This window comes from Rattus rattus, chromosome 1 (assembly GCF_011064425.1).
Source record: "Rattus rattus isolate New Zealand chromosome 1, Rrattus_CSIRO_v1, whole genome shotgun sequence".
NCBI lineage: Eukaryota > Metazoa > Chordata > Mammalia > Rodentia > Muridae > Rattus > Rattus rattus.
In genome coordinates, this window is record NC_046154.1 from 213,187,855 (window position 1) to 213,211,177 (window position 23,323).

At 42.3% G+C, this 23,323-nt stretch overlaps 1 protein-coding gene across 1 annotated transcript in view; it reads right to left on the reverse strand.

The window, feature by feature from the left end:
* Positions 1–8,243: 8,243 nt before the first annotated feature.
* Positions 8,244–23,323, reverse strand: part of Lrp12 (LDL receptor related protein 12) — a 71,500-nt gene continuing 56,420 nt past the window's right edge. Inside the window, exons 4-7 of the mRNA XM_032914670.1 lie at positions 17,653–17,855; positions 15,544–16,648; positions 13,894–14,026; positions 8,244–10,484 (exon numbers count right to left, since the gene is read on the reverse strand). Of these exons, the coding sequence (XP_032770561.1) occupies positions 9,621–10,484; positions 13,894–14,026; positions 15,544–16,648; positions 17,653–17,855 (2,305 nt within the window). The 3' untranslated portion in view covers positions 8,244–9,620. The remainder of the gene's footprint in view (positions 10,485–13,893; positions 14,027–15,543; positions 16,649–17,652; positions 17,856–23,323) is intronic.

The window sequence follows — 23,323 nt, forward strand, 5'->3', positions numbered from 1 at the left end:
TGTTCTGGCAAGCAGAAGCCTTGTCATATGTCATTCGGGATGCAAAGGTCTATTTCAGAGTGCTCTGTAAGATGAACCCATGAATGTTCCACCTTTCCCTTGGACTCTATGGGGACATTTGGTCTGTATTAAGGATGTAACTAAAACTGTCCCTAAACTCACGGGAGTTTCAAAACTCAGCTTCAGCATCTTTTGGCTTTAAAGTAGTTAAGTTTGAAAAGTTATTGAAAAAAAAAAAAAAAAAAAAAAAAAAGCCTTACAAAATAACTGCAGTTCTGAAATACACCACTAGATGGCTCTGTCCTCTTGTAGGCTTGGGATATTAGGTAAATCGGCTACTTCGGACTCAGACCACAGGCAAACCACCGGTGTGTTTGGTTGGCTCTTGCTATCACAAATGTCACTCTTAGGAATTGAGTGTCTACACTGACACATAACTTGTTAATCTTTCTCCAAATATGACTAATACATTTCTTGTGGACACCTGTAAGTTCAGTTTCACATAATAAAATACTGACACTCTAGATTTACACTTCCCTTTTCACTGAGAATCGTCCATATTATACCAGAAAAAATATATTAAAATCCATTATTCACCTGAATGAGATTAGCAATGGGACTCTTTCTGCCTTGCTTTCCCAACATTATGCAGTTCACCTACACTCGATTTTCATAGCCTTATTTAGGACTTGGCTTTCACATCAGCTCTAGTGCTTATACCAAATATAATTGATGTATATTTGAGCTTTCATGAAAGGCCAAGATGCTGACAGCACCTCCTATGTGAAGGGAACAGAGTAATGAGGTAGAGTCCAGCAAGCTGCAATACGTAACATATTTGAAATTTTTATATCTTTTAGTCATTGTTAGCACTGACATTTTTCTTTAGGAACATATCCTATCGGAGCATATGATACATGAAGAATCTGCTGAATGGCTTTTGAGAAAATGTATTTTTATTGTCATAATCTAAAAACTTGCAGGGGAACAAGAACATGTTAATCATAAAGGAAGCTTAAGTATATAGTTTCTCAAGGCATTGACTCTTCATATATTATTAAATTATATGAATTTTTAAATTTATATAATTTTAATTATAAAATACAAAAAGATAAATATAAAAATTATTAAATATTAAAAATATAAAAATATAATTTAAAAATATTTAAATGCAAGCAGCCTTCTTGAGGGGTGGCAGACAGAGAGGTTTCAGACCCATAGCTATGCATTTAGGAGTTCAAGAGGAAATCATGAAGGCAAATGGACCGTAACTCTTCTTATTGGTAACAATGAGTCATGCTTTTCCAAAGATTCCCATGTGTCTGGGATACTCGTCCATCTCCAGGGACAGAAACAGACTAGGGAAGGCTTGTGGGTGGTGAGCCCTTCTCTTCCAACCCAGCCCAATCCTGCCCTGGGAGGGGTGTGTGTGTGTGTGTGTGTGTGTGTGTGTGTGTGTGTGTGTGTGTATACAGGGCTGTGGACACTTTACCTAGCAGGGAAGAAAGACCAAGAAAAGAGGCCAGCCAGTCTGCACTATATATCAGCCATTTTGACAGAAGGCTCTGGGATTTTAGGTGCCAAAAATTTGGTGTCCAGTTGAGGGAGGTAGTAGTACAGGTTCCTGTCCCAGTGTATTCCCTGTCTTTTAGGGAAGCCTGCGGGAGATAGCGAAGGAAGGTTGATCCAAGGCGGGGCTCATGGTGTCAGACAAGGGAAGGACCCACTAGGAAAACACCTGGCTTAATAGGCTCTCCATAAGTGTCTGTTAACTGTTAGGTAAAATTGAGAACTTGAGGCATGGACTTAAGCCTTTGCACATGGTCTTTCATTTCTATAGAGCTCCTCCAGGTGTGGTGGCGACCACATTTGCATGCATATGTGCATGTGCACATACATATTCGAGGGGAGATGGAGAGGGAGAGAGGGACAGAGGAAGGAGGAGGAGGAGGAAGAGAAGGAGGAGGAGGAAGAATAGGAGGAGGAGGAGACCTAATCAGGTAGGCAACACAAGTTTCACTTTACAGATGAACTTCCGCTCGGGGGGCTCAGCCAAAGTAACTTGCGGCTCTGATCTAATTTTAAGGCCATTAGGGACCACGATCGCTGCATTAAGTCCACCAAAAGTGGTGTACAGTATTTGTGCTTCTAATTTGATAAAGCAACTACCTTTCTCCTGCAGAATAAGAAGTTATTTTTAAAATAGCTTATAAAAAAGGACATTATCTGTATCTATACACTCATATACATGTATGATACACACAGATATGGATACTTCCTTGTTGTCTTAAAGCTTATGGTGATTTAATTGATGTACCATAAAGTTGATTCATGTATACTCAATGGCGCTCAGTGTATTTACAGAGGTTTTCAAGCTTCTCTTAATCAGATTTCAGGAGTGTGTCATCTCCTAGAGAAACCTATGGGCCAAGAAAACCTGTTCATCTGGCGCAATCCTCACCTTAGAGCATTGTAACTGTAAAATCTTTCTTTGTTCCTTAAATGTGGATGTATCTTTTTACAGCCTCTTGGCAACTACGTAACTGGGGGCTACTTCCTCTAGGGCCTGGAGCCTCCCCTTTACATGTATTCATAAATGAATAGGGTTTTCCAATCCCCTAGGAAGGAAGAGAACCCAACCTCAACACCACAGGATGAACAAATCCAGGTGAGCTGACCCTGTTGAGACTCCCTAATGGCCTTCAGCACTCGTTTTGCTAGCTCGCTCTGACTTTCCATCTGAAGGTATGGATTACCTACCCTCTACGGCTTCAGTCTGCCTTGCTTGTCTCTATAACTCCGTCTTTTGGAGTCTTTGATACCTCTCATCTCCCCTTCCCGAGCCAAGGAAACAGACACATTGTCTCTTCATAAATCTGCTCCTTGTGAACGTTTTGTATCAATGGGACCACACACATTTGGGGGGCTGTTCACTAATTTGTGAAGCTGGTGGGATTTTAGAGTTTCCACTGTTGGCTGTTAGAAATAGCGTTGATATTTGTGGATGCATTTTATAAGGACAAGCTTCCGCTTGTATCCAGAAATAGCATTTCTGGCTCATGTGGTGGTTATGTCCATTTTGAGGCACTTCCAGACTGTATTTACAAAGCAGTGGCATAATTTTACATCCCCACTAGGAGTGTGTGAAGCGTCCGATTCCAAACCCTTGCCAACAACACTCATGGCTCCCTCCTTCAGCACAGCCATCCTACTGATTGTGAAGTGTTTGTTTTCTAATCTTTTTTAATCCAACAATCTTTTATTATGTGGTTATTCAAATCTAAGTAGGAACTATATCCATTGATCTATAAGTGAAATTGCACCGTAGGAAGAATTGAGTTCTAAAGTTATCCTGCATCCGATACCAGTGGCAAAGTCACTTGCTGATGTTCACGCTGACAAATGGATGCATATTGCTGATAAATCTAATAAATCATATAATGGGCCTAAACAACAAACCCCCCGATCATCTCAACAGATGCAGAAAAGGCCTTTGGCAACATCCAACATGCGTTCTCAGTGGTGAAGTGTCTTACTCGCTTGTCAGGGGAAGGAAAAGATTACAATCTAGACAATTCGACTCCAGACTTTTAGTTATATTGCCACCTCTAATAAATTTTGAACTATCCTGTAGAGACAGAAGCTATTTTAAATGTAGTTGGAAAAACCCCTGTACACCATTTGTATTTACAACATGCCAACGTGTTTCATTTAAGTTGTACACTGTTCAGTGTGTGTGTGCACGCTAGGGAATAGAACCTATGACCTTGAGGTGGTGATAAGTTAATCCTCTCTACACTCCCTAGTGGGTTTGCGTGTGATCCTTGCTACCTGACTCAATTCTGGATTCCTGAGAAAGACACACATACACAGCCTCATATTTTAAATACTTTAAACAGCTCAATGGCTGAGCCACTCGTGGCTAACACACACTCCCTCTGATATTCCTGAGCTAATACTTACTAAATCTATATTTTATCTTTACAGTCCTCCTGGGACCACTTTCTGCCTGGATCTCCGTCGCCAGTCTCTCCCTCCTGCATCTTTCCGACTTGGTCTGTCTCCTATGCCCTTGTCAAGCTGGAATCCCCTCTCCCTCCTTCCTTGCTCCCTTCCTGGGTATCCTAAATGTCTTGCCTCTGCCTCTCTGTCCAGCCATTGGCCGCTGGTAACTTTATTGACCAGTCAAAAACCAACCGGGACAAGCTTCCTTTAGTTCTACTTGCAGGACACTGCAAACAGGTTTTTGGGTAACATAATTAGCATGAGAACACAAGCTGCCATAGGACCTAAAACATGTTAGGCAAGAATTGTAACACTTAGCTACATTCCTATCCAATGCTGGGATTTTTAAAATTATATAATAAACAAATACAGGATGCAATCAATGTGCTTGGTAGATGAGAGTGGTGAGGATTTGATATTCTTTTAGCAAGTAAGTTTCTTTTGGAGTCGGAGACAATAAAACTGCCTCTCTCATTATAATAGCATTATAACATTATACTAGCATCTTATTATTCTTTAATGTTTGAACATGTGCAGAAGATGGATACCACAAACCTTTGCTGCTTCTATTACTGATTTTGGAGTTGATTTCCTTCCCTATTGGATCTGGGTTGGCCTTAATGATGTAAAGAAAGTGAATGTGGAAGAACGTGCTAGATCTCAGTTCTAAGAGAGCTGCAGCTTCTGCAGAGGTTCACTATTTCTCGATCTCAGCTTCTATGCTGTAGGAAGCACAAAGACCCTGGGGTAGGCTCACGTGCAAGATCTCAGGATCTCTGGGTTCCCAGCCAGCAGCCAGCAGCCAGCAGCCAGCAGCCAGCAGCCAGCAGCCAGCAGCCAGCAGCCAGCAGCCAGCAGCCAGCAGCCAGCAGCCAGCAGCCAGCAGCCAGCAGCCAGCAGCCAGCAGCCAGCAGCCAGATCTTTGTTTTGCAAGATGGTAGTTGCTGTAAACGGAAGGTTTGGGACAGTCTGCTACAAAGCAGTAGATGGGCTGAGGCCTTTATCTGTTACTCCGTCTAATCTCAAAAGATAGTGCTGATTACTTAGGATGAGCCTAGGCTCCATGAGCCTTCCTCATGATGATCTGGGACCAGGGCTTCTCTCAACTGATAAATTTATCTTCTCTTGTGATTCATCTTTCAACTGTTGAGTCAGACATGAGTGAGGTTGAATCTTGCTAGTCAATACTTGTTTATTCATCATAGGATTGTGACGGTGATAGGAGTGGGCCAATGATAGGTACTTAAAAATACTTTTCTAGAAAATTCTATCCCATAAGGAAAAAGCAGCAAAATGAATAAATAAAAGAAAATAAAAATCAAAAGAAACCTCAACATCACATTTAGAGGCTGGCACATGTCAAAAGGCTCTAGTATCCTTGAAAAAAGGTTTACTTATTTATTTTATATATATGAGTGCTCTATCTGCATATACACCTGCATGTTAGAAGAGGGCATCAGATCATATTATAGGTGGCTGTGAACCACCATGTGGGTTCTGGGAATCAAACTCAGGATATCTGGAAAACAGATAGTGCTATTAACCTCTGAGCCATCTCTTCAGCCCTGGTTCTAGCATTTGTACAAGAAAACACCACATATTATAATAGAACTGTGGCAAACTACCATGCACACACACACACACACACACACACACACACACACACACAGCTTATGGCTTCATGTATGTGATAACATGAGGATATCAGATGTGAGGGCAAGACAGTTCTTTCTTGGGTTTACAAAGATTCCACTCATCTCTAAAACCCTGTAAAACGTCCTTTCTCCTTTACCACCTTGAAGGGAGTCCAAGCCAATGTTCACATTTAACTTGTGATGTATGTGTTACCCTTTCGAATTCAAGGAATCCAAGCAAAGGCTGCTCTCCGAGGTCTCCCACTGGCCTTTAAACAGGGCCCTGAACAAAGCAGGTGAAATCAAGACCTTAGCTTTCTTTTGAACCCTGAGGGCATGCTAGCAGAATTGAGAGAGCAGATAGGCTGGAGGGCAGCAAGACGTGAACACTTGTGACAGTGGTGGGCACTCGGTAAGCAGCAGTCAGACTGAATGTACTCATTCTTTTATTCATTTTTATTTCCATCTTAGTTGGGTGATGGGGGGATGGAACTCAAACCCCAAGAGCTACTGGGACACAAGACCCCAGGTATGCTCCACCCCGGAGCCAGGGCAGGTGCAGCCGCGGCCCTTCGTTTCTACGCCTATTTTATTTCTCCTTTCCCAACACTGGTGCTCCATGATAAACTGGTAAGACCAAGTATTGTACAGAAAATCCAAACAACGAATGTATTATCCATTCAAATGTGTGCTATGTAAAAAGAGGATATTTTTAAAGTACTCAGAATATTTAGAGATGTAGAGAGGTAAGTTCCCTAAAGACTGCTTTTGATGTCTTAAAAGATGAATATTCATGAGACCAAAAAATCAAAAGAAAAACATTCTATCAAAATCCCTACTACCCCTGAGAAAAGCAAAGTGAACACTGAGACATTACCTTTAATACTCTCATGTTAAGAGGAACCGAAATGAGGGGTTAAGGACCGGGAAGATGAGTGGTGCAGCCTTTGCTGTAACAAACTCAGCAGCAACCCCAGAAGTAATGGGTGCCTGCTGTGTGTCAGCCACTGCTGCACTGGTGCTTCTAAGACACTCACCTGAGAGGGGCTCAGAGCCAAGTCCAAGCTTGATCTTACGTATTGTGCATCTATGTGTACGTTGAAATATACTTTAAAATTTAAACAAATAAGTAAATGGATCACTAAGCCAGGGAATTGAAATAGGAATAACTAAACAGCAAACTATGTCGCAGAATATTCACAGAGAGCATAGCATACTTTCTAATGTAGACCCCACCCTCCCAAAGGCAGGACTGTATGTTGCACAGATTGACTCCCACTTAAGAGCTCCAGGGTAGCAGTGACTATCAGCATGTACCATGACCTAGATGAAGGAATTTGTTCAGGAATGCGAGTATGGCTTAAAGTTACAGAACACTAAGAGATTCGTGTTAGGGGTGAAGGAGAGGAATTGGATGTGCTTTCCCCATGGATGTCTGAAAGACATGCGATAAAGTTCTGCATGCATTCTTCAAAACCGGCTTAAAAGCAGGCTCAATGGACACCTTTTCCATAGAATCAGCTTTCTCCAAACCAAGGTCAGGATAGCCCTGGCATTTAAGGTTATTTTAGAGCCATTAGACCATTCAGTTAAAGCACAGAGCTGGGTAAACTGGGACAAAAATTGCTGACCAATGTTTGTAGATGAAATGATTCTGTACCTGAAATACACACACACACACACACACACACACACACACACACACACACACACACACAGAGTTTAACTGAATCACTATGAAGGCTGGTGGCCCTAACAGATCATTAGCTAACATGTGCATGATCAGGTTAAAAGTTGAGATGGAAAGACCATCACTGGTAACAGTAGCTAACACAAGGAGATAAATTTCATTAAGAATTCTCGACAGTGTCCCTGTAATGTAAAACGGAGTACATAGGAATGACTTACCACAAAGACTTAAACAAATGACTGAGAGGGCACTGATTTAAGTTAATTATAAACTAAAGTTGTCTAGGAAAAAGAAATAAAGAAACAGGTGAAAATAAGCAAAAATAACAGAACACAGGAAATTCTCAAACTTTAAAAACTCTTCTTTTAGAGAAGCAGGAACAAATAGGTTCTGTATGGACAGCAGGTAGTGTTTCTGGAGAGACGTACAAGAGGCTGAAACTCTCTTTAAATGGAACTAAATGACAGGTGCCAGGGTGAGAGGCTAAAGTGTTACTGACTGAAGCAGGATGGTGTGTAAGTCAATTAAAAATTAATTAACATTCCCAGCAGCATGGTCAAGGCTTGAACCCCAGAACCCCAGAACAAAACGGACAAGCAAACCCAAACAAGCCTGAAGCACAAAGAAAACCAGGAAACCAACCCCCAAGTCCAGCTGCTAGAAGCATTATTAGGATCAAAAAGGTTAATCTGATATCTGAATTCTTCCATCACCAGGCTGGACAAGATTTATCAATTCAGAGGCAGCCTTCTACACTGGAAAGGACGCTCGCACCCTTGGGGAGTTTTACTGAGTCTGGTGTAAGCTACAGTAGCCACGGTGACTACTGTCTTCCATTGCCACTGCTGTAGCATTACGGCCTGTATCTGTCTATGAACTGAATGAACTTCAACAAAAATAAAGAACAACTTTGATTTAAAAAGTACCTCAAGGCAATAAAAAATTATTTTAATTTTTTATACATATTAAAACATTTTAGTCAGGTCTTCCTGACAGCATAACAGGACAGATACACAAGACCTCAAACATGCTTTAAAATGACATTCAGCAAAGTATTCAAAATGTAATAAATAGCAATAATCACACAGACACATTTTCATACCCAATCATTAAGCTGCTAAAACAGACAGCTAAGAATAAATAAACAAGAATTAACAATTAAAGAACAATAAATGGGGGTTGTAATTCACTCTACTTAAAGAGGGGGACAGTCTGAACAATTTAATTTGCTTTTCTTCAAGATTATAGCATTGACCCCCTCCCACAAGAATAAAATATCCTGGAAAAAAAATCACTCTTACAATAATGCAGTTTTTAAATACAACAAATAAATATGAAACCAGCAAAGCAATTTCAAGTTGTAATAAAAATGGCCCCCACCCCAAAGCTATGGAGATAGAGTCACTGTGGCAGCGACGACAGACCTGCCGTGACAGTGCCTGCTCAGCTCACCTGAGACCTCGGCAGGACGGTAGTGCGGATCCCTAGGGTCCGACTCAGGCCGACATTCCCCCGTGTTAGAGCTGAGTGTGCACAATTCTGTACGTATTTTATAAAGTTCAAAGTGTTATGCATAGTAGAGTATCTTCATCTGCTTACTTCTGCCCCTAAATCGAGATGCAAACAGAAACGCACTGGGATTTCACCATTTGGTCTGAACCATACCAGAGTATTAAAGTCAGCATTAGAAAATCTATAAAAGTTTTGCTTCCTGACAGCAATTGCTCTAACTCTACGTAACTTTTACATCACTGCCTGTTGAACGTAAAAGGAGTTTCTTTTCCCTTGACAGGTCCGTATGATGAAATCTATTAGCAGACAATGTTAGGAAAACAAAGAGGGGGCTATACTGTTTTCTCTTTTGTACATCAACAACCTTAGCATCCAGTATAATAAACTACATGATGACAAAGAGCAAAAAAGGTTCAATTAAAAGAAGGTACCTTTTTGTACAAGCAAACCTTTTAACATAAGATAGATAAAATGACAGTTACATGAATTAAAGCAGCCATATTTCTACTATTAAACTGAAGTACCAGGATTAAAAAAACAAAAACGAAACCAAGTATAAGCAAATGGAAGAACATGGATACATAATGCATTTGTAGCTGCTAAAACAGTAAACTCTAGCTCCTAGAGTTAGACATTGTTAAATTTAACCATGCAGGCTAACGTATAATAAATCACCCTGCATCTTTTTATTTTAAACTAAAACTAGTTTAATTGTAAAGTTACAAAACAATGGGTGGCTATTGCTCCAGCTTGCACACAGTCTGTCTGTCCATTCTGTCCTAACACAGCAGCAAAGCCTCGTCATCACACGCTTCAGTTTTCACTGCTGCTTCTAAGCAAGTGTCTGGTATCTGGGCCGTGTGCACAATGCCACAGCGCTCGCAGGGGCCGTCCCGGTTACTTGTTCTCGCTCCAGGGTTTCCTGAACTGTGTGGCTGTCTAAACCCTTGTACTTGGTCTGAGGCAAGATCAAGAAGAGGTCTGGAGCATTCATTGGCATCAATGTCCGAAGCTCCATCAGAAATGGGAATTAGCATTTCGACGTCATCGTCGTCTTCTCTTCCACTCACCCCGGTGTCAAGCTGTCTCAAAGGACTCCGGTTCTGGTTTGTGGAGCTTGATCGACCTAAAGTAAAGCGTACCCAGCGCAGGCCCTGAGTCATTCGACTTAAAGCACTTGTGAGCTGGTGACGTGCTGGGCTCACACTCGGGGCTTCCACACTTGACACTTCCCTTCCATCTGCGTGGCCACCTCGGGCGCTCTGAGCTGAGGAGTTCCCGCCTGTCCCCACTGTGGCCTCTACCGCAGTTGTGGGAGGGACTTTCTGGGGCAAAGGAGCTGCAACCCCACCAGATGCTCCCGCCGTATCCCTTCTCTCATTTTCTGTGTCTGTGTCATCGGACTCCGCGGAAAACAAGCTTCTGTGAGGGTGACTCCTTTCAGTCTCTCTGCTGCTGCTCTGGCTGGGGACGACCTCATCTCCATCTCCTGAGACCAAAGCCAGCGACCCTGAATGACGAGATCTTGCAAAGTTAAAAATACGATTCCAAATGTTGCGAGATCTGCCTGTCATAGGAAGTCTGATAGAAGGAAATCCCAGCTGAGACCGGACAGCTAGCCGCAGGTTTTCTAAAACTGAAGCCTGTAAAAGTCAGAAAAAGAACAGTAAGACAGTTAACAATAGGGTTTTTCAAGATGAAAAACAGTCTTTGACTCACTGTAAGGAGGGGCAGGGGTGAGCTAAACTCTCACCTGCACAGGTCCTCTCAGAGAATCTCTCACCTGCACAGGTCCTCTCAGAGAATCTCTCACCTGCACAGGTCCTCTCAGAGAATCTCTCACCTGCACAGGTCCTCTCAGAGAATCTCTCACCTGCACAGGTCCTCTCAGAGAATCTCTCACCCGCACAGGTCCTCTCAGAGAATCTAATCGGTAACTTAAATCTCAACTTTACAGAGGAGGCTGTGTCAATTACAGGAACTATAAACTCAAACAATAACCCAATCCTACAACTGAAGCAAGCCTGGAACACAGATACATTTTCAGCTGAGAAGACTGACAATGTCTACCATACGTCCCTAAGTGACTGGCTTTGTTCATGAGTATGCGCCTCATCCTCTAAAAAACACAGCTGGACTTGAGTCACAGCTCGACCGTCCTGTCAGTGTGGGCACTGCATTTTACAGGGCTGCTCTCCCAGGGCTGAGTGAGTGAATAATGACGATTTGGTTTTACTGCTTCTAGGAAAGGCCTGCATATGCCTGTAACACACACTAAAAATCAAAAGTATACAGTTTAAGACATAAAAGCTTTCTTTAGTTATTATTTTGGGATTAAATATAAACCATAATAGTTTTTAAAAGCTGATAATTTACAAATTTACAGACTTTAAAAATATGGAATGCTTCACAACTTAATGAGTACATGGATGTATCTCTGTCACTAAAGGAAGACCTGGGGGCCAGCTCACCAGAAGGAAAGAGAAGACTCTGCAAGCTGTCCTCTGACCCCCCCGCCCTCTTCCCAACACGATGATACAGGTGTAATTAAAAGATAAATCATTCTGTGTAGATGATTTTTAAGTGTTAGATGAGTTTTAAGTAGTCTTCAAGCGCCACCTCGTGGTTGTGCACTTAGGGCAAACACAGCTTTAATGAGCTGCTCGCACACTGAGTGAGCATTTAAAACTGAGCAAACAAGGTTCGGTGATGCATTCCTTCAAATAGAACGAATCTCTCCACAAGGCCAGCCTCTCTCTCACAGAAACAGAAAGGAAGTGAGCAGGTAAGGACACCCATGTGCACACAGTCATGCCTGCAGTCTGAAAACAATTCAGCGAAGGCTTGGAGGCACCACTGCGGGATATTTTCCAGCCAGCTTTATTATACACATCACCCAGTAAGAAATCTGGCTATCAGCACACATGGACCTTCAGTACAAAGGTGAAAGGTTTTTTTTTCACCGATTAAGAAGTATCTAAACACAAAATTAAAAACAAATAGGTCAAGTTTAGAATGAACATCTCCACAGACCTACTCCCGAGAGCTCAGTATTCAAACCACAGTCTTCCCACAGTCAAGCGAGCCCGAGCTTCTGGCGGACCTTCAGCACTTTCTCCCAACTTTACCATTACAGCCTGTCACAAGCAGCAGGCACTCTCTGCTTAGTTAAAAGCCTGTTAACTCAAAGCCTGCAAATTTAACATTAGATTCTGTAGGGGAATGCCACAGGAGTTTGGTGGATAATTGTCTATAGTTTCATTTGTGAAGCAGTAAGAAAGCATTTCTAGTTTGTACTAGGTGACAGATTACAAAATTATTTTCTTTTAAAGGCTTATGGAGGGGCTGGAGAGATGGCTCAGTGGTTAAGAGCACTGACTGTTCTTCCAGAGGTCCTGAGTTCAAGTCCCAGCACCCACATGGTGGCTTACAACCATCTGTAATGAGATCTGAAGCCCTCTTCTGGCGTGTCTGAAGACAACTACAGTGTACTTACAGATAATAAACAAATCTTTAAAAAAAAAAAAAAGGTTATGGAAAGTTGATAATTTGTTACCAGAAATTTCAAACCCCGAGAATTTGGCCGCATTAAACAAAGTTCGACAACTTATGTTATTTAAAATGTTGTTTACATGGAACTCTTGATACTTTCTAGCTCTAGAGAACAAAGCAGTATGGAGTAGACTTCAATGTTAGCTCCTTGGCTTCTGGGACAGGATCTCTATACACTTGGAGTATCACGGCTGACAGAAAAGGTGTCTCCATTGGGAGACTGGCAGGCAGCTATGATATTGTGACCTAGGGTGGGGCTCTGGTGATTCATGGTAAGGGGACAGTGTCAGTAGGGCTACAGACTTACACTAGCCATATAAAGTTGATCATGACAAAGTGAGTCTGGATGGGGGCTTGGGGAGCGTCCTTGGTAACAACTATGGAACATTGTCCCACAGGTATAAACAGCAATGTTCTGCACTGGGTTGTCTGAACTCTGCCCCATGAGTCTCTTCCCTCAGGGGATTTTAATTCATATCCTCTCCTAGTAATAGAGTGTATCCATGGGCAAACAGCTCTCAGTGAGTCCTTCAAATCCTCTTAGTGAGCTAGAACACCAGAGGGAGCTGGAGAAGCCGCTGACCTTGCAAATGGTTCTAGCTTCCCAGAGCACAGTGGGAAGGAGGTGAGGGTAGCCAACAGAGGCCACCACAGTCTGTCATCTACCTTCAAAGGAACTGACTGGCAGTGACAATGATAGAAACTAAAATCTATTTTTTCATTTTTTATTCCTAATAATTTGACCAGTATAAATTCTGAATTGGGAATTACGTATAAAAAAATGTTCAAAACTTATAAATTCTCACTAAGGATTTGAAAAAATACTCGACTAAGGTGACATGTGCCAGAAGTGAAATGGTGTTCAATTTTTAAATTCACTTAAAAAAGTACCAATTTTTCTTAGTCTCTGAGAGTTGTTCTTATAAATGTTTATGAATATACTTAAAATCTAAATGTTTATAATTAAAATGAACTGTGGTATATTTTTATAGCTTGAAATGGTTTTAAAAACTTCCCAAGAACTTCAAAGAACCAAGGAGTAGGAGTTACAACCCAAAGAAAAAAGATCAAAATTTTAAACACTAAAACCCAGTTTGAAGTCCTCCCTTAAACGAGGGGCAAATATTAACTCCTCTTCACTTACTTTCACTTACAACTGGTTAATCTGCCAGAAGTAACATGTTAGTACATTAATTTTACCATTCATTCTTAAATCTTAAATCTTAAGTGTTCATTCAGTTCAATCATTAAATTGGTCGAAAGTTTTAAATTTCGGTGTGCCTACTCACTTATCCCCAAAAGGAAAATGTCTCAGAATGACAGTCTTATAATCATAAAAATTAGAATTTTATAGATTCTGTGAAAATGTAATACAATTTATAAATTCAATTGCCCATATATTTAATATTTGCTTGACTGAAAATTCCTAAAGTTGAGAATCCCTGCTTTACTACTTGCAGACTGTAAAGATGATGAAACAGATTAGAATTCACATTGTACCTGATTAGGTGAACAGACAGGAAAGTCTTCCACCGGAGGGATTAGGCCCTGCGCGATCAGCTGTCCATATGAGGGAGGAGCCTCTCTTCGCAGCAGCTCTGCTTCCACTCGTGACAACTGGGTCTCAAATGACCTGGGAGTGCACAGGAAAAAAAGGTTCAAAAGGAGGCGATCAGCGGCAGCAGTGCTGTCGTCAGCACTGAGCACGTCAATCTTTCAGCTGGCTAACTCAACATGAGAAGCACTTCTACTCTGGGAGCGCGAGGCTCATGTGAGCGGGATGTCCGGAAGGTGCTCTATGCTAGTAAGAGCCTAGATTACTATGTTTTAATAGACAGAAATGTCTGCCCAAGGAAATGTCTGTACACAATAAAGTAACCGACTTTATACTTTAAACCTATTTAAACTTTAGATAACAAACCCTATCCTTTAGACGACAGTTGCTGAAAGTCTCAGCAGACAGTGCCCATCAAGTCTACACAGGTGGGCTGAAGTGAGGTAATCGAAGGCCCGACCCTCCACTGGTGACATTTCCCGGCCATTTACGTTGCTCAAGGAAAAGATGTGCCAATGGCTGTCATGGCCCCATGCATCTGTGCACCATCTGTGCTCTCTAGCTGTTTGGCATGGTCTTTGTTAATTGGTCATTTGTAGCTGTTAGGACTGAAAGCAGCTGTCCCCACAGGGCCCTCTAGGGAGATGCCCCTGCCATTAACATCTTTCAGTTTATCTTACACCACTGGAAGCTGCTCTCCCTGAAGCCCATTCCTCCTGCCTAACTCGTTATTCAACTGAGAACACAGCTCACACTGAACTGCACACAGCCGGGCCTTGGGCTCCACCCTCACGTGCCATCGGTTCCCATGTGTTCCTAAGGCTCCAGACCAAGGTGCTCTTCTACATGCTCCCTAGACAGGGCCCCTCCAGGATCTCCTCAGAGATATTTCAGAGGGCGCCTCCTGGATCAAGGGCAGCACACGCCCCCTCATGAGGGCATCTATGCCACTTTGTGTTGGAGACTTCCGGTCTCTTGCTGTGCTCAGCTTAGCCACCCACCAAGTCTCTCCTCATGGTGAGCCTGCTTGTGAAACTGGCTCGTTCATTTCCTTCTCACTTGTACAATGCCATAAACACTGGACCTCAGATATGTGGAATTACTGAGTATTTATGAAAACAAGATAGAACTGTAACAGAATAACAGCTTACAGTAAGCTAATAAATATAACACTGACTTTTCTCATCTGACCATTGGGCTTTCCATTCTAATTCTATATATTCCAAATTTATATATCTTTAGGCCACATCAAAAGAAATAATAGCAAACATTTGGAGCACAACTTTAAATTTTTTCTGTTTTGTGTGTGTTTTCCTGTGTGCAAGGTCCACCTTGGGTGTCAATCTTTGGGAACCATCCACCTTTTATTGAGACCCGGAGATTTCCACTAAGGCTAGGCTGGCCGGCTGACAAATCCCAGGCATCCCCATGTCTCTCCTAGCACTGGGATTAACATGTATCCACTACCGTGTCTAACTGTGTGTGGGTACTCAGACTTGGGTGCACTTACCAACTAAGCTGCTGCCCCCATCCCCCGGTCCCTGGGCCACAAGTTTGTTGCAGAAATCTTAACTACAGCTTGTCCTGATACTGACCTCCGCTCAAACATCCTTAGAGAATAGAGCTTGCAAGTGCAGCCCAGAGCAATGACAAGCAGCAGGCCACAGACCAGGCTCCCGATGACGGCTGCTGTTATGACTCGGGTGGGCACAATGACCGGGCAGCTCTCCTCATCACTGCCGTCCCCACAGTCATCCTGGGAGTCACACACCCAGCTTTCGAACACACAGCGGTTGTTCTTGCAGTGGAAATTCCCTGGCTGGCAAAAGAAGCAGTTTTTTTCATCAGAGCCGTTTGGACAATGATTTTGGTAGTTGCAGCGATCAGAACGAGGGTAGCAGACGCCATTCCGAGAACATGGAAATTCTTCCTTTTGGCACATGGTACAGTTGATCTCATCCCTTCCGTTTGGGCAATGCCAGTAGCCATCACAGCGCTGCTGCTCTGTGTAACACCCCCAGTTACCCCCACAGGGTATTTCCCACGGCAAACAGAAGCCGTCGACTTGGTAAGTAGCGTTGAAGCCTCTGGCAGCGTTCACTTTGTCAGCACAGAAATGCACTCTTATCTGTCCGGAGGAAGAAACGACTGTCAGGGGAGCGTGAGAGTCAAAAGCAGTCAGCACTCGCAAAAGCTTGCGAGGATTCTCCTCCAGCCCATCATATATTTTGACATAGTCACCATATCCGGTACCATCGAGTTTAAAGTCAGTAAACCGTAAGATGACTTTCCGATGATCGCCAGTGTCTATCAGCCAGGTGCAGTTACTTCCAGGAGGGTAAAAGTCGGGGTAGTTGGGAGAACTGAAAGTTCCATAGAAGTATTTTAACCACTGCCCGCATGTCGGCATATCACAGTCGATCTCGTCTCCCAGGTCCAGGCAGTCAATGTTGCCATCACACTTCAAGGACTCAGGGAGGCAAGTGTAAACTTTGGTGAAGCGGGACAGACACTGGAACTGGTTGTAGGCGCAGGGCTGGAATGCGGTCGTTGTTGGGGGGTGAGCGTCTTGGACACAGACCTCCTCGTCAGAGCTATCTCCACACTCGTCCATGCTGTTACACTTCCAGGCTTCGGGAATGCACTTCCCATTGCCACAGCGGAACTGGTCACAGGCACAGTTTGGCTCCTCCGATTTCCCTGGGAGAAATGTGGGGAAGGAAAGAAGAACAAAAATAAAGCCCATCCACACTTCAAAAGACAGAGCACACCTTTAAAACAATGATGATTTAGCTCACGTGATACGGCTTCTAAAAACCTTGTTAAAAGTATGTTACATTCTACTGGGAGATTAGCGCTGGCATTGCACACTCAACAATTCCATTTATTAAATGTCTGTTTCTTTCCCACAAAGTTCCTTGCCCTTTAACAGAGGGACCAGTCCTATTTTGTAGTTATTTCACTGTAGAACATTTGGTGAAGTGATTTAAGATGCATGAGCTGAACGCACACATCTAAAGAATGTAACTCTACAAACATAATTAGAGCACAGGAGATGCTTAAAGAAGAAACTCATCCAAGGAACTGCTTTTCAAGTATTTTTCACATTCTCCTATAGTTTTTGTCTCTGTCCACATACACAGCAGAGATTTACTGTGTACACTGTGGTGGGTTTTACCACTTAGATCTGCTTTTGATAAACTGTCGTCTTTAAACTGCTTACAGTTCATGCAACCATGATTAAAGACTTCCACATGAGCATGACTTCATCATGTTTGGAAATGGTTTAAGAAAAGCAAAAATTCAAAAGCTTGTGACTATAAACTGTGCTGGAGGGGTGGTTAAGTCTTTTGTTTAAGGTATAGTAAAAACAGTGATTCACACACCAAAAACTACACTCTGATGTCATGTTTGAGATATGGGCAGATGCTTACCTGGAGAAAAGCATACCTTCAAGGTAAATATATCTAAGATGGTTTAAAAAACAGGCCTTAGTTCATGACATTAATAATTTTATTATAGTTATACAAAACATCAAGCAGGAATCACAAAGCTGAAGGCATCTCACTCTAGCTTCTACTCTTGACTCTCAGCTGCCTGAGGCTACCCATGCTTAGACGGACACTTCAGCAAATCAACCACAAAATGGCTGGGTAGCTTAACACCACCGACTGTGGTGCAGCATCGTCTTTTTAAAAACACACCTGAAAAATACGCCAACCTGAAGCCTTTCCTGGACACACTGTCATCTGAGTGGAACCGGATCCAAACGTGGTCTTGTGAAGAGATATACGGAGGCGGAATTGTGGACCCACAAGCTCTGTAACTTTCAATATTCTTGTATGTTTCTATTGTCAGCCAGTCCAAAGTGCATCTCCTGGACCCCTGGATATCAAAATCCTGAAAACTGTAACAAGGGAAAGTAGGAAGAGACTTTAAAGTAGTTGACAAGAAGGCCCACAAAGACGTGATGTGACTGAAGACAAACTCCAAGGCCTGCTGCTTCTGCCCCAGCAGCGACCACCACAGAGCAACATATATGTGCGTCTGCATTCCTCATGCTTGCCCAGCCCTGCACTTCCAGAATAGTCTCTCTCTTCATAAGGTAAGACCAGACTCTAAAACCAAGCTGAACACCAGCTGACAGCACATAGTCCTTTCGTTTACATATTTAAGAAAATATATTTCCAATCCAGATTGCCCTACATTCTTCATGCTTGCGCCAGAAATCAAGCATGGAGGAGTAAGCTAGAGACTCATCTTTCTCTTCCATCAGACTCCGTGACCCACTTCCTAAAGCAGTTTCAGGTAACATTTTTTGGACAGCAAATCAGAACAATGGGGGTGAGGGAGAGGAGGAGGGCAAACAAAAGAGTAACATTTGTGAGAGAAGCCCCTGAGTTTGAGGATGCTCTTTCGTATAAATCACTTTACAGTTGAACGTCATGATGTAGTTCCTAAAATACGGCACAAGTAAATGACAGAAAGTCAAACAAGAACATGAAAGCAGCCATGGCTTGTAGAAATGAGAAATTCAGTTTTGCTTTCAACATCTGGAAATGGCTCGCTAACAAAGGAAAATCTGACTTGATCTCTCTGCCTCTGATGTACGTCAGGTGATAAGGAAGTTAACTGGAAGGGTTATGTATGTCAAACTGTCTCTCTTCCAACACTCTGAGCAACTCCAACCCAGGCTGTTTTTCTCTGGCGTTCCAGCATCACGTACAGTGCTTTTAGAGATCTCTACACACGAGAAGTCAGATTTCACACTACATTTAAGTTTTTAACAGTCTAAAAATACTACTTACATGAAAAAGTTATTAGAACTGTGATCTGTCTTAGTCAACATGCCAATAAGCATATATTACTAGATTATAAATATTCAAGCATTTCCAGTAGCTATAATGCAATTATATTTTGTAACTATTCATTTTTATAAATTAAGAAACATTCTGGTAATTAGTTTATATGTCTTACTAAACAAGTACTGAGAGGACAAAAAGATTAAAAAGAACCCCTGATGTCATAAACACTGTAATGTCTGAACAAGCTTTTGTTAACGCTGATCTGTTTGTTTTATCTTAGCATCACTTCCTTTATCCAGCCTGGAGCTCAGGCAGGAGCTTACGCTAGGGAAGTTCCTTTGTCTGGATTCCCTCCTTCCTCCTTCTCTCCTCGGTGTTCCTTCTCTAGGTTTCTACTTTACAACTTGTCTTGTATGGTGCCTACACAACTGTACATCCTGCCATGGCGTCAGCACGTTGTAAACTCAATCATATTTGCTAGGAGGCATTTTTTTTCTTCACATGCTTTCTTAAGCAAACAGCCAGACTCTGACTCAGTATTCTCTGAGTATGGGCTGAGGAAGAAGGATGAAGTGGTTTGTCTCCAGCTCTAGAGTTTACGCAGGGAGCTCTCACTTGTGTACTCTAAGGTCTTCCACCCTACTTCACTTTTGACCGCTTAAACACATGTTTCTTAAGGAGGCTGAGGCAGGAAGATCATGAACTCAAGGCCACTGGCTACATATCCAGGTGAGGTCCTTAGAATTTTAATCAAAGACTAGCATATGTCTATATTCCTGTATATTTCATGTTATTAAGGATTTTAATTTTATCTTAAATTTAAAGGTGAATGTTCATTTTATCTTTGTTTAAATAGTTATTTTAAAGCATCTACCTGGAAGCAATCTACTTTTGGTTTTACTTGTTAAGAAGTAAACTGATATAATATTTCCTGTCTTGAGCTCATTTGAACATCTGAATGGGTTACAAACGATCATGCATAGGACTCTTCGAATAACTTAAAACCATGTTTCGATAACTGCACATGAAATACTTGTCTCTATGTATATCCATTTGCTATTGTCACAATAAAGACTTTGTCGCTAACGTCACCATTTATCTACATAAATCTAAATTCATTAACTCCTTCCCAAGTCTGGAAAAAGCTTTGCCCTGCATCACAACAGCAGCCTTTATTTTCAGTGCATTTTGCTTTGTGAAATCTCCAAGATGCAATACACATTAAATCCTCACGGCATTATTCCACAGTATTCCGGGCTGCGAGAATCTCCAAGTTTACAAGAGTGGACGGGTAAGCTACATCTTTAAAAAGATTTATCTTTTTATATTGTGTGTGTGTGTGTGTGTTCGCGCACGTGTGTAGGTATTTCATCTAGATATATTTACGTATACCACATGAATAGTGCCCGAGGCTAGGATGGTGTCACAGCCCCTAGAACAGACCGTACAGACAGTTGTGATTCTCCATGGGAGCGAGTGCTGGGAGAGAACAGAGCTCTGCTCTTCTGTAAGGTCAGTTAGTGCTCTGAGCCGCTGAGCTACAGTTAACTTTTAGGTTCAGATACAAATTTCTAGTTTTACAGCAACAGCCCCATATTTGGTAAAAATATTATTTTGTCAGCATGTTCATGCTTAGTCATATTACAAATTACAGACAGCAGCCAAACGGTTAGACGCCAGCTCTGTGGTGTTTCTGTAGACATGCATGCTGTCAATCAGGAGACAATCCCATTTGTGCCCTCTTCAGTTCCAGAAACTAAGAGAAAATAAATACCTTACAGTTGTGGCTTACAGCTGCACAGAAGAGAGGTGGGAAGAGGAATGGCTAGTTCTCAAAGGGCTGGTTCTCTTATTACGTGAAAATACACAAAAGGTAAACTAAGTTACATACTTTATTTAGAAAATGTAGAAGGGACTCGAGGCAACGCCCCACAGAGCATTGTAAATGTAAAGCTTAGGTCCCAGCACTAAACAAAGCGCCTCCCCCTTTCACTGCCAGTGCGCTCTCTGCTTAGGCACACGGTTTCCCTAACAGCCTTGACAGAGTAACTGTCAGAAAGCATCAGCGAGTTACTGAACAACCACACTAATCTCATTCTCGCCGTATTTTTCTATATAAAGTTATACATTTTAGAATTTAAGCTTTTTAATACAACATCTGTATTACAGTCTGAGGCTAATGGTGAGTTTTCATAGAAATGCCATGTATGGGGCTGGAGAAGTGGCCCATGGGTTACCGAGCATGTGTGTGTGCTTATTCCTGTGGGTGTATGTACACAGACATGCACGGGTGGCCAGAGGTCCCCCAGACTCAACTCACCAATGTTTTCTGAGTCTCTAACTGGACTGAAATTTGCCAAATGGAAGGTTTGGCTGCTCAAACTCCAGTTTTCATGCTTCTGTGACACTTTTGTGATGGGATAGCCTCCTCAGTCTTCTCATTCTTTTTTCATTTTCTTTTTTCTTTCCTTTTATTGAATATTTTCTTTATTTACATTTCAAATGTTATCCCCTTTCCCAGTTTCCCCTCTGGAACCCCTCCATCCCATCCTCCCACCCCCCAGACGCCATGAGGGTGCTCCTCCATCCACCCACCCACTCCCTCCTGCCTCACCACCCTGACATTCCCCTACACTGGGGCACCAAGTCTTCACAGGACCAAGGGCCTCTCCTCCCACTGAAGCCCAACAAGGCTCATCTTCAACTACATATGCAGCTGGAGCCATGGGTCCCCCCATGTGTACTCTTTGGTTGGTGGTTTAGTCCATGGGAGCTCTGGGATTCTGGTTGGTTGATGTTGTTGTTCTTCCTATGAGGTTGCAAACCCCCTCAGTTACCTCAGTCCTTTCTCTAATTCCTCCATTGGGGACCCAATTCTAAGTCCGATGGTTGGCTCTGTGCATTTGCCTCTGTATTTGTCGTCAGGCTCTGGCAGAGCCTCTCAGGAGACAGCTACATCAGGTTCCTGTCAGCATGCACTTCTTGGCATCCCCAATAGTGACTAGGTTTGGTGACTGCATGTGGGATGGATTCCCATGTGTGGCAGTTTCTGGATGGCCTTTCCTTCAGTCTCTGCTCCACATTTTGTCTCCGTATTTCCTCCTGTGAGTATTTTGTTCCCCCTTCTAAGAAGGACTGAAACATCCACCCTTCTGTCTTTCTCCTTCTTGAGCTTCATGTGGTCTGTGGATTGTATCTTGGACATTCGAAGCTTTTGGGCTAATAGCCACTTATCAATGAGTGCATACCATGTGTGTTTTTATGTGATTGGGTTACTTCAGTCAGGATGATATTTTATAGTTCCAGCCATTTGCCTATGAATTTCATGAAGTCATTGTTTTTGATAGCTGAGTAGTACTCCACTGTGTAGATGTACCACATTTTTTGAATCCACTCCTCTGTTGAAGGGCATCTGGGTTCTTTCTAGCTTCTGGCTATTATAAATAAGGCTGCTGTGAACATAGTGAAGCATGTGTCTTTGTTGTATGTTGGAGCATCTTTTGGGTATATGCCCTAGAGTGGTATAGCTGGGTCCTCAGGTATATGCAATGTCCAATTTTCTGGGAAATTACCAGACTGATTTTCAGAGTGGTTGGACCAGATTGCAATCCCACCAAAAATGGAGAAGTGTTCCTCTTTCTCCATATCCTCGACAGCATCTGCTGTCACCTGAGTTTTTTGACCTTTGTTATTCTGACTTGTATGAGGTTTGGAATCTCAGGGTTGTTTTGATTTGCATTTCTCTGATGACTAAGGATGTTGAAAATTTCTTTAAGTGCTTTGCAACCATTTGATATTCCTCCGTTGAGAATTCTTTCTTTAGTACTGTACCTCATATTTAATAGGGTTATTTGATTCTCTGAGTCTAACTTCTTGAGTTCTTTGTATATTTTGGATGTTAGCTCTTTATCAGCTGTAGGATTGGTAAAGATCTTTTCCCAATCTGTTGGTTGCTCTTTTGTCCTATTGACAGTACCCTTTGCCTTACAGAAGGTTTGCAATTCTATGAGGTCCCATTTATCAATTCTTGATCTTAGAGCATAAGCCATTGGTGTTTTGCTCAGGATATTTTCCCCAGTGCCCATGTGTTCAAGGTTCTTCCCCACTTTTTCTTCTATTAGTTTGGGTATACCTGGTTTTATGTGGAGGTCCTTGATCCACTTGGACTTAAGCTTTGTACAGGGTAATAAGCATGGATCAATTTGCATTCTTCTACATGCTGACCTCCAGTTGAACCAGCACCATTTGTTGAAAATGCTATCTTTTTTTCACTGGATGGTTTTAGCTCCTTTGTCAAAGATTAAGTGACCATAGGTGTGTGGGTTCATTTCTGGGTCTTCAAGTCTATTCCACTGATCTACCTGCCTGTCTCTGTACCAATATCATACAGTTTTTATCACTATTGCTCTGTAATACAGCTTGAAGTCAGGGATGGTGATTCCCCCAAAAGTTCTTTTATTGTTGAGGAGAGTTTTCACTATCCTGGGTTTTTTGTTATTCCAAATGAATTTGCAAATTGCTCTTTCTAACTCTATGAAGAATTGAGTTAGAATTTTGATGGGGACTGCAT